Source organism: Ylistrum balloti, unplaced genomic scaffold (genome assembly GCF_031769215.1).
Source record: "Ylistrum balloti isolate Yb309-2 unplaced genomic scaffold, AGI_CSIRO_Ybal_v1 Utg370204, whole genome shotgun sequence".
Lineage (NCBI taxonomy): Eukaryota > Metazoa > Mollusca > Bivalvia > Pectinida > Pectinidae > Ylistrum > Ylistrum balloti.
Window position 1 is genome coordinate 414094 of NW_026782177.1, and position 25190 is coordinate 439283.

The 25190-nt window shown below is 35.3% G+C and overlaps 2 protein-coding genes across 3 annotated transcripts; one reads left to right on the forward strand and one right to left on the reverse strand.

The window, feature by feature from the left end:
* Positions 1-1264: 1264 nt before the first annotated feature.
* Positions 1265-16986, reverse strand: LOC132551500 (uncharacterized). Of its 2 annotated transcripts, XM_060215648.1 has the most exons (8): positions 16925-16986; positions 16692-16759; positions 9766-9831; positions 8807-9457; positions 7956-8018; positions 6853-6915; positions 5543-5572; positions 1265-4791 (listed from the first exon to the last, which is right to left on the reverse strand). In XM_060215648.1, exons 4-8 carry the CDS (start codon positions 9420-9422, stop codon positions 2648-2650), a joined length of 2916 nt encoding a protein of 971 aa, XP_060071631.1. In that variant the 5' UTR covers positions 9423-9457; positions 9766-9831; positions 16692-16759; positions 16925-16986; the 3' UTR covers positions 1265-2647. The 2 variants fall into 2 exon arrangements, with proteins under 2 accessions (XP_060071631.1, XP_060071633.1); XM_060215650.1 differs by lacking the exons at positions 16692-16759; positions 16925-16986 and adding an exon at positions 10921-10974.
* A 6198-nt stretch (positions 16987-23184) lies between these two features.
* LOC132551504 (uncharacterized) lies at positions 23185-24649 on the forward strand. The gene is made up of 2 exons (XM_060215654.1): positions 23185-23289; positions 24140-24649. Exons 1-2 carry the CDS (start codon positions 23185-23187, stop codon positions 24647-24649), a joined length of 615 nt encoding a protein of 204 aa, XP_060071637.1.
* The last annotated feature ends 541 nt before the right edge of the window (positions 24650-25190 follow it).

Genomic DNA, 25190 nt, shown 5'->3' on the forward strand with positions numbered 1-25190 from the left:
TTTGAAGTAAAAAATTCTGTAGATTACTAGTTAGTTTTTCATTAATAATTACTTACTTGAAACTGTTTCTTTTTTAATTATTACTACTGCAATTTATAGGTGCAGGTTATGTCTTTGTAATACATCTGAATTATGTCATATATTTCATTATTTACTACATATCTATTATAATCATAACAAGGCAAGTGACAATATAAGATACAGACAATCCATTCAACAAAAAATACTACATGTGAGACTACACCTTAAATATAAAATATAACACTTGTTGATACAGATAAAATACAAAATATTACATTTTGTTGCTACACAATAAACACAAAATATCATATTTGTTGATATACATAAAATGCGAAAAATTACGTTTGTTTATACGCATGAAATACAAAATATAACATTTGTTGATACATATAAAATACAAAATATAATATTTTTTCTTGCTATACAAAAAAGAAATAAAAAAAATAAAATGCAACGTCATAAGTCATAAAACGATAGTTGCGTTTTAGTCATCTATTTTTAAATTTATTGAATTAAGGGGCACCTCCGCAGCTACATTTTCACATTTCTTTCGATCACTTATGAAATTTCTCTGTTGCCACCTTTTCAAAACTTAGGCCCTCAACATTAATAACGAGTCCTAGAAGGAAGAAACAGAAGTATGGTGCAGTTTCATTCATTGTTTGACTCTGCTGTATCTAACTCTAAATCTATATTAAAATTGCTGTCCGTTTGTTTATCTTTTGTGCATTCTGTAGAGTCGAAGTGCCTTTCTAATTAAAAACGTAATGTTTTAAAGGGCCCTAGGACAAGGGATACCACTTACGGGTGTATAATAACAAGTATACAAAAGAGAAGTACCGAAGCGAAGCTCCATCTTGAAAAGTAATGGACCACTGTAATAGGACTAAGACCACAATTAAATACTTCCGGGTTCAGTACCCACGAATGAAGTCCCTAAAAAATGTATGTATATTTGGGAAAAAATAATATGCCTCTTTGAATTGGATGTTTGCCTATAAATTTGCTGTAGATGTGTTATAGAGATGATAATCTAGCTGTCAGTGTGTAAATCATTCATATTGAACATGTATTTTGTGCTGCAGGATCCGGTGTAAAAAGTCCTGTTTTCACCTTTACCCCTGACCCGGATGTATATAATTGACGTTGGTGACACATATGGAGGTATATCTCCAGAAAATGCCCAACATGATGGGTTGAAACTTTTACATTTTGCTTCTCAGATGTTGATCTTGGCCAGGTGAAATGGAAATTTGCAGATGAAACTTTGGGACTTAGTTATGAATTTTAATGTTACAATGAAACATATAGTGAAATTAATTGTGGTCTTAGTCCACTGGGACAATGGATACCACCTTCAGGTGTATAATAGCAACTATAATGTAGAGACGTGCCGAAGGAAAGCTCCATCTTGAAAAGTAATGACTCCCAAAGACAAGGGATATAGCCTACAGGTGTATTATAACAATTGTAATGGAGAGACATTCCAGAGGGAGCTTCCATAACGTAAACCGAAACTAATGAAACCCCGGGGCAAAGGATATTAAGGACAGGTGTAGCATGATTTCTCCTAGTACAAGTTATCTGTAATTATTCTTATCTATATAAATGGGTAACACCATTTCCATGTTATCATAAATAACCTTAGCTCTGCCCTGGTAACAGAAAAATATTGGAAATGTAGATAATATAACCCAATGGTCAGCATTTAGACAATCTTGAAGTTTTAGTGAATCTACTCCGAACGTAATATGAAAATTTCACGTTCGAAGAAGTAAACAATCATTTGATATATAAACAAGTAACTTATATCAAATATAACACAGAAATATGCAAGTATGAACAATAACTAACTTATTCAAACAAACCTGAATTTCAATAGTAAAGTTAACAAAAGCAACAACGCTTTGTTCAATGAAGTTTCTCAATATTCTCACCTGATTTCGTTTAAATGCTCCAGTAGTGTTGACGAGAAAAACAAAATGCGGATTTCAGAATGAGCCGAAAAATAGGAACAGTTTGCCAGGAGAACCGTAATATCATTTCAAGAAAGTTGGAGCTGAATCTCACACGAGCAACCTAAGAGCTAAAGTTTAAAAGTTTACGCATGGCGCACGAAGAAGGACGTAACACGATGACTCAACGGAATTCCGATCCTTCGGATCAGATGATTTAAAAACATTCGCGGATGAAATTGATTTTTCATCAAAGACGTTAGAACTTTTTTCACTTATATGATTTATATATGTGCATGATTTGTACAATTAGAATGTAAAAGGCTGAATAACTTTACTTCTTCCTTTCTTTTCCACAGCTGTGGACAGTTCTGGGAATCTCCTTGGGCCCCTCTCATAACATACACTTCAGTCTGCCCTTTATTACTCGCAGCTTCGTTCAATCCTGTGAAATCTTTATAGATATACCTAAATATTCATGCGTCCAGTTATACAGCTCACATTTAACAAATGCTGCCCTTTGTTATCTCTCACAAAAACATATACAAATCTCCTTGCAGCTAAATATTATCTCACATGTAGCGCAGTCTGCACTAACAGAGAAGAGACATGTACTGAACACAACTTCTATGTACACCACATCTATCTGTCTCATACTTGTGCCTTCATTTTCAATCCTGCGTAGCCCTGGTTACTGTCTGGATTATAGAACGGTTTCCTGACCTTGTCGCAATATGGAGTGGTCTTTCCCCTGATTTATTCGTTTCACGTACTAAGCGTGGGTATTTTTCACACAACAGCATCACTAGCTCCTCTCTCTCCTCCTCACATGCCACATGTAGAACATTGTTATTATCGTCATACCTTGCTGTTTCAATGACATTGTACTGTTCCAGTGAACGCAACAAATTCACACTCCCTCCCCACACCACACAAAACAGTGTGTGCTTGTCGGGCTTGACTCCCTCATGTAGAAGATAAAAAGCACAATCTTCGAAACCAGATTGACATGCCTGATTCAACATTTTAAGTCTCATCTTTCCATCTGTGTATTTAACAACTTCCTTAAGTACATCCACACCTTCACCATGCATATAACTTCCTTTTACCAATTTCCACAATCCTGTGCCTTGGTTTGGTTTGACGCCCTTACGCAGAAGATATAAAGCACAATCTCTTGAAACAGAACGACATGCTTCATTCAAGAGATTAAGCTTTGCTTTGTCACTAACATATGGATAAACTTTTGTAAGTACATCCACATCTCCCTTACCGCCATACCGAATACCTGTAATCAATGGCCACCATGGTGTGTAATTGTCAGCTTTGACTCCCTTTTCAAGAAGATATGAAGCACATTCTTCTGAACCATACCAGCACGCTCTGTACAACAAGTCCATTTTCATCTCAGCATTCAGGTACACAAACGCTTTCTTCAGTACATCCACATCTCCCTTTCTATACTCACCACAGCCTGTTATCAAAGACCACCATGCTGTGTCCTTATTGGGTTTGACACCCTCACTCAGAAGATATAAAGCACAGTTTGCAACACCATAATCACATGCTTTATTCAACACAGAGACTTTATCAACCTTCTTCTCGTTCAAATACCTAAAGAATCTCCCAACGAATCCATCATCGTTCCAAACGTCTAGAGATCGAATGCCTGTAATAATCACTCTTTTGTCTAACTCTCGGAGTAGACGTTCACACAGATATGTGTATTCATCAGATGATATGGCTATCATGTTTAAGGTTGTTTTTGAGATGGTTAAGTATTTGAGAGATTCCCTGGGAGAATTCTGAATGTAACCAACTGGCGTTTTCTTCCAATACAAAAGAGCTACTGTGACATGTATTGAATCATGGTTGAATTTGTACATTTCATCACCCGTCCACCAATCATACTCTTTCACCACCAAAAACCCTATTAATTTGTCTAAACTTTCTTTTACAAATCCAACTCTTTCCATAACTGTCAAAGGACCTCTGTAGTCTCCCCCATCAAATAATTTGATGTTAAAAGCTTGATCTAACAATGTTTTGTTGATGTTATCATTGTTTGGATCGAGATCTTTTACTCTTAGCATTCCATTAAGGAAGAGAAACAAAATTGCAGAGCATTCTTGCATTCTGGATAATGCTTCAATCAAAAATTCAGACGGCTTCTCAAAAAATCGCGCACGCTCTTTTTGCAGTTGCACAGAATTATAGAAAAGATGACAACATTGGGGAAATCCAACATTGGGTGCACAAGTCAAAACTCTTTTTTTTTCTTCCTCTGTCCACGAAAATGCATTTGGTTTATACAACTCTAGCAGTGCTTTTCTTTCCTCTGCAATTTTGTATTCTTTTGAGCTTAGATCAATGATATTATTTGGGGTGAAAACTGTTCCAAAGGAACGTTTTCCCAACGCATTAAATATTTCATTACGAATAGTAAGGAGAAGAACATTTGTCTGTTTACTATCAAAAAGTACATCTACCTTTGAAATCCTTTGATTCCACTCTTGCACATCAGCATTTCCTTTATCTTTCTCCCCAAAAATATCATCAATACAAGTAACCAAATTAGAATTTGGAGATAATAAATCTAAATTTTCTATTTTGTGAAGCTGAAGAGGTTGCCTGCATTGTTGCTCCTTGATCAGCAAGTCCATGAGTTGAATGGCGGTAGAAGTCTTGCCGTCTCCTGTGTTACCCTTGATGACTATAATCTTGTTCTTTTGTAGCTTTTTTTGAGCATCACGGAAGGCTTTGGTGGAAAGGAATTTCTTCTCTTTTTCCTTTTTGATCCTTGCTACTGTTGTTTCTGAAGGAAATTTTTTTAAAAGTACGCGTGATTATACTATATACAGAAACACCTAGAGATATGTAAGGCTTGATTTGTTAACATAACAACAGATTCTTCAAATTGAAACACCTGCTAAATCATAAAAGTCTACAATTTCCATTCTTAAGCCAAATTAGCGTTAACACAAAATGTACCTTATACATATAAGATAACTCTTTTAATTTTAGTATGTGATGTTATAGCATCTCCATTCAGAGGCCCAATGGCCTTAACGGTCTTCTAATTATGAGATCTATAATTAAAACAATAAAGATACAAAAAATGGGGGAAAATGTTCAGTTCATTCACATCCCCCATGATTTTTGTTCAGTTGCACCAGTGTAACTGGTGAGATTAGGTTTAGAATACGCTTTTGGAAATGGTGATCCTGGCAGCAATATTTGATTTAAATGAACCCGCTAAATAAGTATATTTGGTCGTTTCAGACAAGTCTGAGGGTAATACCAATGGCAGAACTAGAAAAGAATGAATTAGACGTTGGGTAGATAAACCGTAAATGAACAAATATGTAGCTAATTCTTCGTCAATAATGCCCCATCGGAGGAACCCTATGTTGGTTCAATAGCATCAGTAGAGAAGAAGATGAGAATACCGATCGAGAACTTATGGGCATCAACATATTTTATACTGGTCAGTTTATGTTGCCTTGGTCCTGGTTTTAAAGAAACTGCTGTATATCTTCTCACCATGTCAAATTGACATCACTCACCTATCAAGGGTCTTAGGTCCGGGTGGGTTTCTGTAAAATGAGATCTTCAGTATTAAGTGGGTATAACATGATTGTGTATTCTAGAAAATGATTTTATTATCCAAATCCAATATTTTTTTTATTTATTTGTTTCTTTTGTGATAAATATCATACAAGTTTGGTATTTTAGTGGACAGATGAAAACTGAATATATGAGATATCTGGTATTGAGTTCAGAAGCAACAAAAAGAAATTATCAATCTTTTGTAATTTAAAGCATTACAGGAAGAGTTAGATAGGTATATGTTTTATAAGGAAATTTCAGAAATGTTGGATACTGTTTCAAGTGCACCTACCTCAACTTCATACATGAAATATTATATGAATATGATGGGGACCAAGTGAAACCCACAAATCGAATATGAGGAAAAAGCATCTACTACATGTCAAGAAATAGTGATGACAAACTTCAATCGTGGAAATCGAAGATGACTGCATCTGTCATACTGCTTTTTGGTAATCGTTCTCTATACTGACTGGACCAAAGGAAACATGTGAACTCTGAGAAAACTATGTCCAGTAAATTCTAAGAAATAACGAGAGCAATAACTGTTCAGAGACGGGCGACAACAGGAGGACTAACAGTGGACCACGGACGTAGGATTATCCCGACGGTATAATCTTTTGTGTTTCTTAAAATTGGTTCTTTCCCATTCCTTTCTCTATATAAGAATTCTTCCTAGCAAGCACCAGCAAAATACAAGATAAATTTTAGAAAGGTGTTTTCAAGACAACAAATGTGTTTTCAAAAATGACTGCCACAATGTCCATATCATATTCCCGTCCGCAAAAAAAAAAAAAACAAAAACAAAAACAAAAACAAAAAATCAACACTATGTCAGGCTCATCTCAGGGGTATGCAGTGAACAAAGAGGGAACTTTAATATAAGTTAAATAGAACAGTCCGCTCTGATAGTAAGTTTATCTACAACATAGTATCCTTGACCTTTGACCTCTGAACAGTTGATAGCTATCACTTCCAGTGAAGAAGCAACAGAAAAAGGCTGAGTATTATAATCAAAACAGAAACCAGTGTTCTATTTATAGTGACAATGACCCTAGTCTTGCTCTAAGAGCTTAAAACCAAAACATCCCTCCGACACATGAACTTCGCTTGAGCGTGACTGGGCAATAGAACTTGAGCTATTGTCCCACAAAACGAAAAACGACAGAGAGACAGAAAGCCTCGCTTCTTTAATGTGAAGCATTTATAAGGCGCTACTGTAATAATCAATATACATATTGTATAGTAATAACATCTAAATTCTTACCAGTTAAGGCTTCAATGTCTGAAGCCATCGATTTCTGTTCCTTAACAACATCTTCAACAGCTCCTAATGTAAACAAACACTTATATTAAATGGATTGCTTGTTCTATATCAGTGTTTAAATTTGAAAACAATTTCGAAAGAAAAGTTCCATCTGGTTTATTTCATATGTAATCAAGAGACATCAAAGGTTAACTCATCCTTAAACTATAGTAGAATACCATACACTATAAAATAACCAAAAAGGATGTATTGTAGTCTCAATTACGATAAAAAAACCACTCCTAAACACTAATATTGACAAAATGGTCATTGACTCACATAGATGCATTCCCCTCTCATTTTATTAAAGTGGTCAAGTGATGACTTTTGATCTATAGCCTTGAACAGTCACCATCAAAATTTAATCAGGTGCAGACCTTGGTGATAGAATACAATGATATGGATATGAACCAAATATATTTACGGATATAATAGGTTATCGCGGACGGACGGACGGACAAAGGAAAAAGTTATTACTATATTATCCCCATATCATAAGTCGGGGTATCACCGTTTTCATGAATTGATAAAATTTTCACTAATGGTGATAAAAATGACTGTATTTGTGTAACTAGATACCGGTCAGAGCTTGCCAAATGATGAAAATCACTGTGAATTCAACAACCAAACGTTTGGTGATTCAACAAAAAAAAAAAAAAAAAAAAAACATATTTAGAACAACAAGGAAATACCAACATGTCAACATAATAACAATCCCAACTCACATTCAATTAAAACTAGTGCAAAAATTTAACAAAAAAAAAGATATGCATGGATATTTCTGAAAATCACAGGGAGAATAAGACCAGAAGAGTAAGTTTTCTTCTACATCGACGACACCCGCCATGTAAACATTGGCCAATCAAAGTAAGTAATGTCACGTTCTCAAATGAGAAGAAGGTATACACCAACAACCAACAGGCAAACTAATGAGCATTAAACAAACCAGCTTGGTATCGCACAAAGACATTTTTAAATTCAGTAAAACAGAAATACAAGTACTATATTTTAAATTCATATTAAAAATTAACATTTAAATTTGCTTAATAAAGACAATGCCTTACCTTTCATGGCCCTCATGTCCGAGGCCATTGCTTTCTGTTTCTTTGCAACGTCTGTAACAACTCCTAAGATAAATAAACAACTTAAATCTCACAGTTTTGTTGTGGAATGACAGTGTATATCATCTGTATAATCGAAATCATGAAGGGGACAAAGACCCTTATGACGAGTTTGATTCATGTACCTTCAATTTAAGTCAAGGTATTTCTTCTTGTAGACTTTGTCTGGCTTCATCGATTGAAACTTCCAGCCAAATATGATGAGATTTGGGGTTTTCATAATTCAAAATAAATCATTAAATGAATAAAAGACTCCGATCATAGCGTCTCCCCAGCAAAATCGGTCACAATAATATAAACCTTCAGTTTCTTTTTCCCTTGAGAATGCAAACTGGTTTTATCTGACCAGTTTTGAATGTGATGCACAAGACTAAATTTGATTTGGACCAAAGAATTTGAACCACCTGGGGTTTTATGGCTAAAAATTGGAACCAATCAAGATATCTTACTGAGCCGAGTGTGCTCAAAATTATTTTGATTAGGCTTTGTTTTTGACAGTTTGAAGAAAGAGATAATTTAATTGAACATTCATATAAAAGTTTCACTTGTGTATTGTTGCTACCATCACGTCTATGCACTCGTCAATAAGCAAAGGAGAAAGAGGAGAAATTAATAAATACATATATGACGATGGGCGTCAAGAGACCTCTAGAATATCGTGTGATTACTTGTGCCCATTACTGATAAAACACTTAAAGGTACACTTCAACTATAACTACTAATTAGGGTTATCTAAAAACAGCTTAATATAGCCTTCACTATACTTGCCGTACAAGTCTTTTGCACAAACTCACCTTTGACTCCCAGCATGACGGCCTTGACCTCTAAGTCTGCTTCGTATTGTCTTTGAAGTGTCTCCATGTACAACTTCTCTGTTTCAGGGTCCATGCTCATGGTCAATATCTCATTCAATTTTCTCACATAAGTGTCTCCTGTCAGAACGTCTCTTTCTAGCTCAGAAACACACTGACACATGTTGTCCCATCTTTTCTTAAACTCATCATCGCGCAGTGACGCAGATGGCAGGTGTCCATACGTCTCATTACGCTGGATTCTTAGCCGTTCAATATTGGCTGCCGGCGATCTGTCTGTGCTGTCTGGTGTCTTGCCCCATCCCTTTTTAGGAGCTGTAATGTTTATACCCTGGATGCTGCGAATTAGTGCATACAAAAGTGATGAATCAACTTTCTCCAGGGAGAATTCTTCTGTCGAAGGATATAGAATCAGTTGCTGATACCCCTTTATACTTTTACGGAGATGTGATTTTTGACTTTTAAGAATGTCAGACAAATCTCCTGGAATAGTGGCTTTAAGCACTGATCTGAGAATATCACAGCACACACCAGCAATTGCACAGGACATTCGGGCAAAGTTGGTAGTTTCAGCTGTACAGACGTGCCTGAAGGCCATTTCGCTACTGATTCAGAGAGAAGGAAGAGGGAAAGCTGGAAAATAGAGGTAGCAAACATGAATAAGAAGGAAACTGATAAATTCTGCGACGTATCCATCATTGAACTGGCATGTCATTCTGTTTTGAATTTGACCCCAAAGACAAAATACTTAAACTCTTCAGCAAAATCTTGATATGATTGTCAAACTTAGTCTTCCATGGCAATGGCATAAAAGGTCATATTAACCACCATAAGGTTAAGAATTCTCACATTCACCAGGATAAGCCTTACATATAAATAGATCCCAATCATCAGCATAAGACTTACATATATAGGTCACATTTTACTTACAGAAGACTTACATGTTTGTATAAGGACAACGGACATTGAATATTAAAAGCTGATGGTAGGAGGATAGACGTCAGTGCCTGAAATGAAATAACTAAATGAACAATTCGATCGTTTTTCCAACGATAGCATTTAAATACAGTTACATTTTCAGTAGAATTAAAATTCATTTTATGATTCCATATAGATTGTATCATGCCATGTTGATAAAGATATCTATTAAAGGGGTATTAACTTGTTTAAATGCTTATCGACGACTTGGAAGAACAAAACGGAAGGAAAATTTGAACATCCGGGCAACACTATTAATGATGACGTCATTTCCCGAGAATGATTGAAATGCCTGATGGAGTTCAATTCGACAACCTCATGCTAGATCATTTTGAAACAAGCAATTGTTTTGCATTACACTACAAAATAGGCTTAAATGGAATACACATATAAACAACATTACGGTCAATAAAATCATAACTTAAGGATTCCTCGGCCCTTAGACTAACCTTAACCATCGAACAAAAAGCAATATTCTAAATATATAACGCTTTTCGCATTGAGGATACCAACTACAAAAACGGGATATTGCAACCCCAAGCAGCACGTTGGGTTCGTCAGCGACAAATATCACATCACCTAACAAGATACACAAACTCCAACGGCCATCACTTCAAACGGAAAGACTATACACCAAACACACACTAGACTCATACTTTAATACAAAATAGTACACCATCGCTGTCGACCCCTTTAACATCCTCTTTCCTGTTGACACTTGGAACGCACTTGCACACAAACTGTTGCATTTAGATTACTGCAACAAAAGATACATACAGATTTTTCTTGTTACATGTTTTTAACACATTGACAGTTGCAACACAGTGTACAACACTAGAAAGCCTCATGTCACGTATTTCATACATAGCTCGGGACAATCTCAAACTATCATAATGAACAGTTTTCATTGTACTCGCACATTTGAGGTAGAAAAGTCCTTGATAGGACTCTGGAAACCATGCCCGGAACGAAATACATCTTCACCGTAAGAACAGAATGAATAATTAGTCCTTTTTTTATCCTGCGAAATAAGCAGTTCGATTACTTAGAGGTAGAACTATGGTTTTAGTACAATAATGTTTACATACAAAATAAAGATTGTATCATGTCAGTATTACCTGCTGGTATATACATCTAGGTACGAGATATCTCCATGTTAGTTGCCCCAGACAGCTAACGTCAACTGACCAAATAAGGCAATTAAATTTCAAATGCTTAATCGAGCTACACAGCAAATGACGTCATTTCCTAAGAATCACCGAAAGGCCTCTATAGGCCACCGAACGCTAGAACATGTAGAAACATGCACACAAACGCTTTAGAGTGACACTAAAAATAACATGAAATAGAATAAAAACAGTAACAACATTACAGCCGATGCGAGCACAACTTAAGGATTAATCCAACTTATCTTTACACTTATTCGCCAAACTTAAAAGAACATGTATAAAAACAATGTTCAGACCAAATGTACATGTAGCTGCTGATTTGTGCTTATGGTAAACACACAAAACAAACTAACTACAACAACAAAAAAAAACTACAGTGATATGTTACGTCAGTAACAAATATCACACTGACAGATTAGTAATGCAATAAAGATATATCACACTGACAGATCAGTAATGCAATAAAGATATATCACACTGATAGATCAGTAATGCAATAAAGATACAACAAATATCAAACTAACAGATCAGTAATGCAATAAAGATATATCACACGGACAGATCAGTAATGCAATAAAGATATAACAAATATCACACTAACAGATCAGTAATGCAATAAAGTAATGCAATAAAGATACAACAAATATCAAACTGACAGATCAGTAATGCAATAAAGATATATCTCACTGACAGATCAGTAATGCAATAAAGATATAACAAATATCACACTAACAGATCAGTAATGCAATAAAGATATATCACACGGACAGATCAGTAATGCAATAAAGATATATCACACTGACAGATCAGTAATTCAATAAAGATACAACAATACAAGATATAACAAATATCACACTAACAGATAACAGATCAGTAATGCAGTAATGCAATAAAGATATAACAAATATCACACTAACAGATCAGTAATGCAATAAAGATACAACAAATATCACACTGACAGATCAGTAATGCAATAAAGATACAACAAATATCACACTGACAGATCAGTAATGCAATAAAGATACAACAAATATCACACGGACAGATCAGTAATGCAATAAAGATACAACAAATATCACACACAGATCAGTAATGCAATAAAGATACAACAAATATCACAGACAGATCAGTAATGCAATAAAGATAGTAACAAATATCACACTGACAGATCAGTAATGCAATAAAGATACAACAAATATCACACTGACAGATCAGTAATGCAATAAACATACAATAAACAAATATCACACTGACAGATCAGTAATGCAATAAAGATACAACAAATATCACACTGACAGATCAGTAATGCAATAAAGATAAGGCAACAAATATCACAACAAATATCACACAATAAAGATATATCACAACAGATCAGTAATGCAATAAAGATATAACAAATATCAATAACAGCAATAAAGATACAACAAATATCACACTGACAGATCAGTAATGCAATAAAGATATAACAAATATCACACTAACAGATCAGTAATGCAATAAAGATACAACAAATATCACACTGACAGATCAGTAATGCAATAAAGATATAACAAATATCACACTGAAAGATCAGTAATGCAATAAAGATAAATCACACTGACAGATCAGTAATGCAATAAAGATACAACAAATATCACACTGACAGATCAGTAATGCAATAAAGATCACACTAACAGATCAGTAATGCAATAAAGAACATATACAACAAATGTACATGTAGCTGCTGATTTGTGCTTATGGACAGATCAGTAATGCAATAAAGATAACAAATATCACACTGACAGATCAGTAATGCAATAAAGATATATCACACTGATAGATCAGTAATGCAATAAAGATACAACAAATATCACACTGACAGATCAGTAATGCAATAAAGATACAACATAAAGATATAACAAATATCACATAACAACAGTAAAAACAAATAAAGATATATCACACTGACAGATCAGTAATGCAATAAAGATCACACTAACAGATCAGTAATGCAATAAAGATATAACAAATATCACACTGACAGATCAGTAATTCAATAAAGATATAACAAATATCACACTAACAGATCAGTAATGCAATAAAGATATATCACACTGACAGATCAGTAATGCAGTAAAGATAATACAAATATCACACTAACAGTTCAGTAATGCAATAAAGATATAACAAATATCACACTGACAGATCAGTAATGCAATAAAGATACAACAAGTATCACACTGACAGATCAGTAATGCAATAAAGATACAACAAATATCACACGGACAGATTAGTAATGCAATAAAGATACAACAAATATCACACACAGATCAGTAATGCAACAGATCAGTAATGCAATAAAGCAATAAACAAGATATATCACACGGACAGATCAGTAATGCAATAAAGATATATCACACTGACAGATCAGTAATTCAATAAAGATATAACAAATATCACACTAACAGATCAGTAATGCAATAAAGATATATCACACTGACAGATCAGTAATGCAATAAAGATACAACAAATATCACACTGACAGATCAGTAATGCAATAAAGATACAACAAATATCACACTAACAGATCAGTAATGCAATAAAGATACAACAAATATCAAACTGACAGATCAGTAATGCAATAAAGATATATCACACGGACAGATCAGTAATGCAATAAAGATATAACAAATATCACACTAACAGATCAGTAATGCTAACAGATCAGTAATGCAATAAAGATATATCACACGGACAGATCAGTAATGCAATAAAGATATAACAAATATCACACTGACAGATCAGTAATGCAATAAAGATACAACAAATATCACACTGACAGATCAGTAATGCAATAAAGATATAACAAATATCACACTAACAGATCAGTAATGCAATAAAGATACAACAAATATCAATAAAGATACAACAAATATCACACTAACAGATCAGTAATGCAATAAAGATACAACAAATATCAAACTGACAGATCAGTAATGCAATAAAGATATAACAAATATCACACTAACAGATCAGTAATGCAATAAAGATACAACAAATATCACACGACAGATCAGTAATGCAATAAAGATACAACAAATATCACACGGACAGATCAGTAATGCAATAAAGATACAACAAATATCACACTAACAGATCAGTAATGCAATAAAGATATATCACACTGACAGATCAGTAATGCAATAAAGATATATCACACTGACAGATCAGTAATGCAATAAAGATACAACAAATATCACACTGACAGATCAGTAATGCAATAAAGATATAACAAATATCACACTGACAGATCAGTAATGCAATAAAGATATATCACACTGATAGATCAGTAATGCAATAAAGATACAACAAATATCACACTAACAGATCAGTAATGCAATAAAGATCAGTAATGCAATAAAGATATAACAAATATCACACTGACAGATCAGTAATGCAATAAAGATATAACAAATATCACACTAACAGATCAGTAATGCAATAAAGATACAACAAATATCACACGGACAGATCAGTAATGCAATAAAGATATAACAAATATCACACTAACAGATCAGTAATGCAATAAAGATATATCACACTGATAGATCAGTAATGCAATAAAGATACAACAAATATCAAACTGATAGATCAGTAATGCAATAAAGATATAACAAATATCACACTAACAGATCAGTTATGCAATAAAGATACAACAAATATCACACGGACAGATCAGTAATGCAATAAAGATACAACAAATATCACACTGACAGATCAGTAATGCAATAAAGATACAACAAATATCACACGGACAGATCAGTAATGCAATAAAGATACAACAAATATCACACTAACAGATCAGTAATGCAATAAAGATATATCACACTGACAGATCAGTAATGCATATAAAGATATATCAAATATCACACTAACAGATCAGTAACACAACAAATATCACAGATCAGTAATGCAATAAAGATATAACAATAAAGAATATCACATGACAGACAGTAATGCAATAAAGATATAACAAATATCACACTGACAGATCAGTAATGCAATAAAGATATAACAAATATCACACTAATGCAAGATCAGTAATGCAATAAAGATACAATATCACACTGACAGATCAGTAATGCAATAAAGATACAACAAATATCACACTGATAGATCAGTAATGCAATAAAGATCAAGTAATGCAATAAAGATAATAACAAATATCACACTAACAGATCAGTAATGCAATAAAGATATAACAAATATCACACTAACAGATCAGTAATGCAATAAAGATACAACAAATATCACACGGACAGATCAGTAATGCAATAAAGATACAACAAATATCACACTAACAGATCAGTAATGCAATAAAGATACAACAAATATCAAACTGACAGATCAGTAATGCAATAAAGATATAACAAATATCACACTAACAGATCAGTTATGCAATAAAGATACAACAAATATCACACGGACAGATCAGTAATGCAATAAAGATATATCACACGGACAGATCAGTAATGCAATAAAGATATAACAAATATCACACTAACAGATCAGTAATGCAATAAAGATACAACAAATATCACACGGACAGATCAGTAATGCAATAAAGATATATCACACTGATAGATCAGTAATGCAATAAAGATACAACAAATATCACACTAACAGATCAGTAATGCAATAAAGATACAACAAATATCACACGGACAGATCAGTAATGCAATAAAGATACAACAAATATCACACTAACAGATCAGTAATGCAATAAAGATATAGCACACTGACAGATCAGTAATGCAATAAAGATATATCTCACTGACAGATCAGTAATGCAATAAAGATATAACAAATATCACACTAACAGATCAGTAATGCAATAAAGATACAACAAATATCACACTGACAGATCAGTAATGCAATAAAGATACAACAAATATCACACTGACAGATCAGTAATGCAATAAAGATATATCACACGGACAGATCAGTAATGCAATAAAGATATAACAAATATCACACTAACAGATCAGTAATGCAATAAAGATACAACAAATATCACACTGACAGATCAGTAATGCAATAAAGATACAACAAATATCACACGGACAGATCAGTAATGCAATAAAGATACAACAAATATCACACTAACAGATCAGTAATGCAATAAAGATATATCACACTGACAGATCAGTAATGCAATAAAGATATATCACACTGACAGATCAGTAATGCAATAAAGATATAACAAATATCACACTAACAGATCAGTAATGCAATAAAGATACAACAAATATCACACTAACAGATCAAATATCACACTAACAGATCAGTAATGCAATAAAGATATATATCACACTGACAGATCAGTAATGCAATAAAGATATATAAAGATATATCACACTGATAGATCAGTAATGCAATAAAGATACAACAAATATCACACTAACAGATCAGTAATGCAATAAAGATATAACAAATATCACACTGACAGATCAGTAATGCAATAAAGATATAACAAATATCACACTGACAGATCAGTAATGCAATAAAGATACAACAAATATCACACTAACAGATCAGTAATGCAATAAAGATATATCACACTGACAGATCAGTAATGGAATAAAGATACAACAAAAATAAACTTCAATGGCCATCCTTTCTAACAGGAAAACAACGCAATAGAATTATACTGTATTACAAATTAGTACACCAATACTTACCTCTCAACCTCTTTCTTGTTGACATCAGAAACGCACTTGCACACAAACCGATGCATTTAGGTAGGTAACTGCAACAAAAGATACATACGAAAATACATCTTCACCGCAAGGAAAGGAAGAACAATTAGTCCTCTTTTATCCTGCCTGCGATATAAGCAGTTCGATTACTTAGAGGTAGAACTATGGTTTTAGTACAATAATACAAAATAAAGATTGTATCATGTCAGTATTACCTGCTGGTATATACATCTAGGTACGAGATATCTCCATGTTAGTTGCCCCAGACAGCTAACGTCAACTGACCAAATAAGGCAATTAAATTTCAAATGCTTAATCGAGCTACACAGCAAATGATGAAGTCATTTCCTAAAAACAACGGAAAGCCCCAAGTAATTTCCGATTCGTGTAACCTGTATTACAAGTGATTGTACAATAATTATGATACTGCTTCTTGTGAAAATATCTCAAGTCAGTTAAGAGCCACATGATAAATCTACTGGTCTTAGTATAGTGCCAATTCTTTAACTTGGAATAACATGGATCGTGTTGTTAATGTTTACACACGTGTTTGTATGTTGAACTTGAGTGAATGATATGATATAATATAAAAGGTTTTAAGGTTGAGGTGTAATCCTAATTCATAAGCGATCTTTCTGGTGTACTATGTCCTGTAATCTATATACAATATTTAGCATTTCTATTGATACATAAAGCATTGTTCTAAATTTGTGAGTGACAATTCACTAAAGCTGTAAGGCTTTCACCGTATAACAAAATTGTATCAAAACTCAAAACTGACAACACACTATACTGAAATACTTTTGGTTAGTCAGCAGCAGTTGTTATGAGGTTTTAATAAATTTTACCCAAGCTGTGTCCTCGAATAAATGTCAATAACGTTTCATTTTGCAAAAAATATGTTAGGCTTCATCCTAGGAACCTTTCAGCCAGATACAGTTCTTTTGCGCCCTTTGATTCGTCAGAAGCAGTTGTGATGTGGTTTTAACAAATTTGACCCCAGCTGTGAACTTAAATTTCCCCAGAGGATCAAATGTATTTCTTGTTACGTTTTTGAATAGTCAGGTTTAACAAATTTGCCGCCTTTGACCTTGAATATGAGTCAAGTTCTTTCCTTTTCTCAAATTCTATCGGGATTCATCTAATGAACCTATCACCCAAATGATATTCGTCTGCGCCTTTTGATTAGACAGAAGTCGTTTTGAGGTTTCACAAATTTATGTAAATAGAAATGGTGTTCATTTTGTGATTGCCTTGATAATTAATTTGTTTTTGTTTTGGAATAATAATTTTAAATTCTAAAATTCAACTGCACACGTGTGGAGACTTTTTATGGTTAGCATGGAAGAGTTTCTCATTTATTAGGAAGAAGGAAATTTATTAGAATAAGTAATGTACTTTCCAGGATCTGCATAACAAGATGTATACCTTTCAGTAACAAAAAAAACACTTAATGTCGCAACTCTCCTATTCTAAATATGACTAGTACTTATTTTAAGAAACTGCGTTTTAGCTGATATTGGATAATTTACAATAATCTATTTTCTTACCTTGATTGCTTGTTAAATGATTAATGTTAGTTTGGAACATATGTCCATAATACTTTATTTCACTAGAAGTTATGAGAGTATTTGTAGGTAAATCTGATGGAAGCCAAAATTTAAAAAAAATAAGTCATGGCAGAATTGCGAAACAAGCATTGCTTTTCTGGCCTAACCAGCAAAAGGATAGTCCACAAAATGATATGAATCTAACTCAAATGTTTCGGGAAATACATAGGTTTTTCATGCTAAGAATTTGGGGTTGTAACGTATTTTTTTGTTTGTTTGTTTGTTTGTTTGTTTGGGGTTTTTTTATTTGTTTTTTGTTTTTGTTTTTGTATACTGATAATTTCCAGTTAAGCAAACGTAAAAATTCTGAACGTGTTATTTGTATATCGGATACAGGTTTATCGACATTTTACTGTCCCCATGAAAGAATGATGTGCACAAATTCAATTCGTCAGACGTCACAACGATATTTCTTATTTGAAATTACACTTATAGTTGTATACAGTATTGCACCCCTTCCGAGAAAAATCTAAAGACATGGGACCAAAACTGAAGATACAGAAAGTTCTGCTGATATGATGCTTCAAAGTGTTATGATCAAACTGCATAATGTATAGCCAAGCATCATACCTGGTACATTGTGGTAACACAAAGAAATCCCTAATGATTCCCTGTTAAACAACTGTGCTTTTTAGACGTACTTCTATACAGCCCTCATTATCAACAACAGTCTTTTCTTTTCAGTAAATGGTTTTGGACACATTTTTCATAACTTTGGATTTTTCTCTGAAAGTGTCAATACTGTATGTATAGTACAGGTATCGTATCTCTCTTGGCACATAGAAAAACGCGGGAGCTTCTTCCGCTCCTTTCAGTTTGCTGAATATGCATATTACAAGGACAGAACAAGTTCTCTTGTTGGTGAGCGCTGACACCAAAACAAGTCAAATCGTTCCAAAGTAGGATAGTAGAAATGAAAAAGAAAAGTTCGTTAGTTGTTGTTAGAAATTTGGCGAAAAATAGTTTTGAGCGTCACAGAGATTACATTGCGAGTTTTTAACACTAAAGGCGGCAATAAAAAGGATAGATGATTAGGCGCGAGTTTATTACTTATTTTGTAGAATATCTGTAGTTTTTTTACCAGGCCTCGTTCAGCGAAATGTTCTGCTGGTATATGCTGGTAAACCTGTAATAATTCGAGCGCATTCCAACTTGCTTGCCACTTTTGTTTTGTTTTGTTTTGTTTTTTGGGTTTTTTTTCACCCTCGCCAAAATACAGTTTATATCTTAAGACACTGACCATGTATTCTCTATATAAAAGCAGTCCCAACAATCCAACAATAGTTGTGACTTCGTGTTCTGAAAGGTTATTAACTATGTCAATTACGTGAGAATTTTTAGAAATGCACGTGTCAGATATTAGTAAAGGGTCAAGTAATTAGCGCTCGTGTGTGCGTGTTGGACTGTCTATTACATTGGTCAGGTGAAATGAGTGGATAATACCAGAAATTACATTACATTACATGTCCAGTCGGGGAACAACTCACGGAGTTCATCAATGTGCTCTAGATGATAGCTGTTCTTTTTGTTGTACAATCCCTTCGAGGGATTTTGCAATCCAAAGTGGTTTTATGGCTCCCGACAACTCCACAGTTGTTGGGAATCTGGGAAAGTAAGGGGGCACAAGTTCTCAAGTCCTGTGCGCTCTGGCATTTCTTCTCTGTCAGGACTTGCAACTGACTACCCTTGTCAAGAATCTTCCATCCTGCGGATACTTTCTCAATGCGCCGCCAGCCGGTATTTACGGAGTGGATTTTGTCAAGTATGGGACAGGCCGCACGTTGACATGTTTGTCACCTCCATGAACGATTAGCTTCCAGCTCTCTAGTCACTTTGGTTCCATATCCCAGTGCTTTGGAAGTGGACGCTCTGTCTCTCAACCAGGACGGTTATGTGTTTCATCCGTTCAATCTAGTGGACAGGATGCTTCAGAAGTTTCGGGACATGTGTGCTTCCTCCTTCTGATAGCTCCTCTCTGGCCGAGACAGTCTTGGTTCCCACGGTTGTTGTCTCTTTTGTTGGAAATCCTCTCGTTCGTTCTTCCAGATGGAACCCTCTCCGAAGTCCTCGGACATAGTTGATGCATGCTGGTCCAGAGATCCTCCACCTTCACTCGTGGAGGCTTTCACAGAAGGTCTCACTCAGGCAGGCTTTTCTGAGAAAATTTCAACTCGCATTACAAGAACCATCCAGACTTTCTCTTCTGCCATCTACCAATCCAGTTGGAAACCTTTCTGTGCTTGGTGTATCGAGTTGGAGGTTGGTTCGGTCAAAGCATCTGTCTATGTGATAGCTGACTTCTGTTTGAGACTTTTCAATGAGCGCAATATCGCCCTGGGCGTTATGGTGTGTATCGCTATGTTCCTCATTGGAATCTAGCTCTAGTTCTTGAATCCATAGTGAGGGCACCTTTCGATCGTATGGGGGTTCTGCTTCTTTGAAGTCTGTTACCCTCAAGACCATGTTCCTCATTTCCTTAGCCTTGCGATGTAGGAGGAGTGAGGATAATGAATTGTCCTCTCCTGTCTTCGTTGATCTAGGAACATTTCCTCAGTCACCCTAGTTACTGATCCAGCTTTTCTTGTCAAACATCAGGTGCCTGGGTCCCGAACCCCAGCTGTCAAGATTCCTGCTTTGTCAGATTGTATAGGTCCTTGGTCATTCATTCGGAGGGTCTTTACACTACTTTGGGACTATAGGAGATAGCTCAGTCTACTGCTATGCCTCCTAAGTCATAGAAGATTTCCTGTGTTTTAATTTATACTGGCCAGTATCTCGGTGTGTTGTTTCCCGTCCATTTATTTTAGAGTTTCTTGATGCCTTCTTTCTTGCATGGATGTCCATGCTCTTGTTGCCTCGCTAACGTTGTGGTATGTTTTACTGAAATGAAATTGAAGTTTTTCTTGTAAAACCAATTTTTATTATGTATTTCTTACCACAACTTAATTGAGTCCAACCTGGCCCCCCCTATTCTCATCTTCCTGTGCGACAAAGCTTTGCCAATTTTGGTTCAGCGGATGCTACGTAATATGAGACGTTGTGCATAGTTATTGGGGAAGGTAGGCGGGATTATTTAAAATCCTTGTTAAGGTGATACAAAGATGGGTGTAGACATTGAACATACATACTAAAGTCATGAATATCGGTTTGACAAGAAAACATATCGATTTTCACCCATACATAGGATGTTCCTGACAAAATCCTTCCCGATAGGAATACTATTAGGTAGTAGTGTATAAAAAAGGAATATCTAAAGCTACTAGACATACATTTATACATTTTCATTTGAAGTTTCACTTTGAAACTGGGAGCTAACACAACACTAAAAAAAAGTGTTTGAAATGATATTTCCTCTAATGTAAAAATGTTATCGTGAGAATATCGCCAGGATTACATTCCAAATTCCAAAAGACCTGTAGCAGTGTCCAAGGAGACATTAGGATAAACAAATCAAATCAACACACCTCGTGACATGATTTGGTGTTAGTAAGAAGCAATGTGAGTGTGAAGTCGTATACAGTACAAATGACAGCACAGCTTACTGAAGAAGAAATGATCTTGAATTTCACTTTACATCCGGTGCTACATAAGTTAAAATGTGGTGTTCTTCTTTTTCATTTCTTTTGTTTCTGCTTTGAATGACATTAGAGACTTTTTAGCACGGGAAGAAATCGGTTGTTTCAGTTGACGAATTTTGTCTTATCAATATTATATGTCTATATAGTTGCTGTTGTAGACACAGAGAAATGGAGGCTTGTGGAAAACAAAAATTGGCAATTTTCTTACAGAAAGGTGAAATCAGAAATAGGTTTTATTGTGCAATAACTAACAAGACTTCCCTCGAGAACATGATTTTGAACTTTAACAGAAGTGTTATGACTGCGAGAAAAAACATCTATCTGACCATACCTAATTTGTTTTAGTTTGTGTTTCGGAAAATAAAATATAAAGCTACCTATGATGATTTAATCAATTTTAAACCTTTTTTTCTTTTTTTTTTCCCTTTTTTTATGTTCGTGTGGAATATATAGGACTATGAGGATTTAAGTCCACTTGAAAAATACTTACTTCAGTAGACTTAAGACTAAGATAAATATATTCATTGTATATCTCACCCTACATTGTACCACGAACTTAGAGGGTACTAAATCTCTATATCGACAAGTCCGTGACAAAAATTAAAAAGTCTCGGACAAAAATAGCGCAACGTAATTATCGCCTTATTTTTTTCTCAGGTGAAACTCAAGACTCTTTAAAACACTTTAGTGTTAACGTTCAATGTATAGTAATAGGTCAGTGTAAGGTATGCCCGAATTCCTCAATAAATACTTGACCACACGGTGTGGTCATTCAGGTGTTAAAGCTTATAGCTATCCCACGTGAATGACCAGGCTTCTGTTATGACGACGAGACGGAAGTGTTTGTATTAATAGTCATTAACTACACTGTAAATAACTGTAAGACTGTGTTACATAAGGTAACCAGGCACGTACCTGTATAAATGATATCCAATTAGCCATTCTTTCCATCATCTTATTTTGTTGTAAATAAACAATATAAAAAAAACCAAATACACCTTTTGTTTATGACCATCAGCCGATTTTTCGTGTGTAATCACTTCATAATAAATACTTGGATTTGCAAGAAGCTTGGTACGCATGCCATTTTTTTTAATCCGGAACTTACACAGCACGTCTTCTAAATACACATAGGTCAAACTCTACTTATAGATCTCCAGTACGTCGGTCTCGTGCCGATTCCTTGACATGATTGTTATAGTGAAGTTTATCAATAATTAACCATGCTGAAACAATCAACTGGGTCATGTTAAGTTGAGTGAGTTGTATGATTCTAACAAAAACAAGATGCCGCCTAAACCGAAATCACCGAACCAAAGACCGCCCAGACCACCACGGGTCAGACAGCCTCCACCGGACAGAGATGTTAAAAAACTCAACTCTCATATCAAGGTAGGTAATATATTTACTTCTAGGTTAAGTCATGGTTACCTAAAGCTTAGAAATACAAAGGACATGTACCGCACATGTATAAGAAATGGACACAGGCATGAGGAGTCAGTTTGTAGTGTGGGATAATGTGGAGAGTGTGGAGGGGGCAGGCGGGACAGGGCACAGTGAACGATAATGTGGAGAGTGTGGAGGGGGCAGGCGGGACAGGGCACAGTGAACGATAATGTGGAGAGTGTGGAGGGGGCAGGTGGGACATGAGACAGTGAACAATAATGTGGAGAGTGTGGAGGGGGCAGGCGGGGAGAGTGTGGACAGGGCACAGTGAACGATAATGTGGAGAGTGTGGAGGGGGCAGGCGGGACAGTGCACAGTGAACGATAATGTGGAGAGTGTGGAGGGGGCAGGCGGGACAGTGCACAGTGAACGATAATGTGGAGAGTGTGGAGGGGCAGGCGGGACAGGACACAGTGAACGATAATGTGGAGAGTGTGGAGGGGCAGGCGGGACAGGACACAGTGAACGATAATGTGGAGAGTGTGGAGGGGGCAGGCGGGACAGTGCACAGCGATAGGTCAAAGTTGCACCAGCGGAATTGAGCGAAGTCTGATTATAATTAAGGACGGGAGAAAAGGCAGGATTTGAGGATAGAAAATGTGATGTGATAGCGTGGGATAGGACACGATTAATGACGTTGGGAGAGCGGTTGTATGCATACGGAATGAGGCATAGTCTTTGACAAGGTGAGGATGGAGATGCAGAACTAAGGTATATTTTAGGCTGAGAACATATATTTTAATGTTTGGTATTTCAAACTACATGTATTACAGTTTGTTTACTTGATTTTTTACAGATCCGATACACGGACACACTTGCTGAGCCTGGCGGAACACACAGTGTTGGATGCATCTGGCAATTCGCTTCTATTGGTTACACCTGCTGTCGTGACTTTCACTACTGCTTACTAAGTACATTCCTGAGCATATGGATAGCTGGTTTTTGGGGATGCCAGTTCGGATTTCTTGCATTCGAACATGTATGGTACTTTTCACCATTTATGAAATGCATAAAAATTACATTTAAAGAAGTTTTCCAGATATGTTGTCACATGACATGCAGGTGCTGCATCTATCCGTGGACCCGCGCGTGTTCATACTTTTTCGTTCATTTTAAATCTGATGACGTTGATTATGACGCAATAGACAATCCGCCCGTTTTGCAGCGGGTGAAACAAGTTCGGATTGTACAAGAGCAGCCAGTCGTTGCTGCTGATCCTACAGAATACAATGATCACGTGACAAATATGTTCCTTGGAGACAAAGAAAAAATGAGAAGATCCGTGAATCGGCAACTGATGCTATAGTCAAACATCTGAGGAATGTTTCCTCAAGTTTTCTTATGTTGGTTGATGTTAAGTGCTCATTTGACGGGGAAGTGTAAGAATATTTCTGTTTCATAATAAGTATTGAAGACATGCATTTTCTTTGTGACGTCATAAACACTTTAGTGACGTAATCGGTAAATGACAATTAGCTGAAAGTACTTCTTTTTAATTATGTGGAGAATGGTTATGTAGGCTTGGTATCTAATCTACTTGTATTTTCTTGTGAAATAAAATGCGTTGGAATGAAACAAAATAAAAAAAAATCTTAAAAAAATACAAGAAGCTAGATTTTCTAGGCTTTTCACTGTTGACAGCTCTTCGGGAAACAAACAAATTAACATCAACACACACACGCAATGTTGTCACATTTGTTTAGGGGACAATTCGTCAAACAATCAGCCTGTTATCCAATGAATTCGCCCGTGTACTAATTGTGCTTGCCTTCATATCAGTAGTGCAATACACCCTGAAACGCTTTTCATTGGCTGTACCAGTCAGAAATCGATTGTGATGTCATGAT

Coding starts and splice junctions, on each gene's coding strand:
- LOC132551504 (XM_060215654.1), top strand. CDS start 23,185: ATGCCGCCTAAACCGAAATCACCGAACCAAAGACCGCCCAGACCACCA. Junction 23,290..24,139: donor AACTCAACTCTCATATCAAG/GTAGGTAATATA, acceptor GATTTTTTACAG/ATCCGATACACGGACACACT.
- LOC132551500 (XM_060215648.1), bottom strand. CDS start 9,422: ATGGCCTTCAGGCACGTCTGTACAGCTGAAACTACCAACTTTGCCCGA. Junction 6,916..7,955: donor GGACATGAGGGCCATGAAAG/GTAAGGCATTGT, acceptor TGTTTACATTAG/GAGCTGTTGAAGATGTTGTT. Junction 5,573..6,852: donor AGACATTGAAGCCTTAACTG/GTAAGAATTTAG, acceptor CTCATTTTACAG/AAACCCACCCGGACCTAAGA.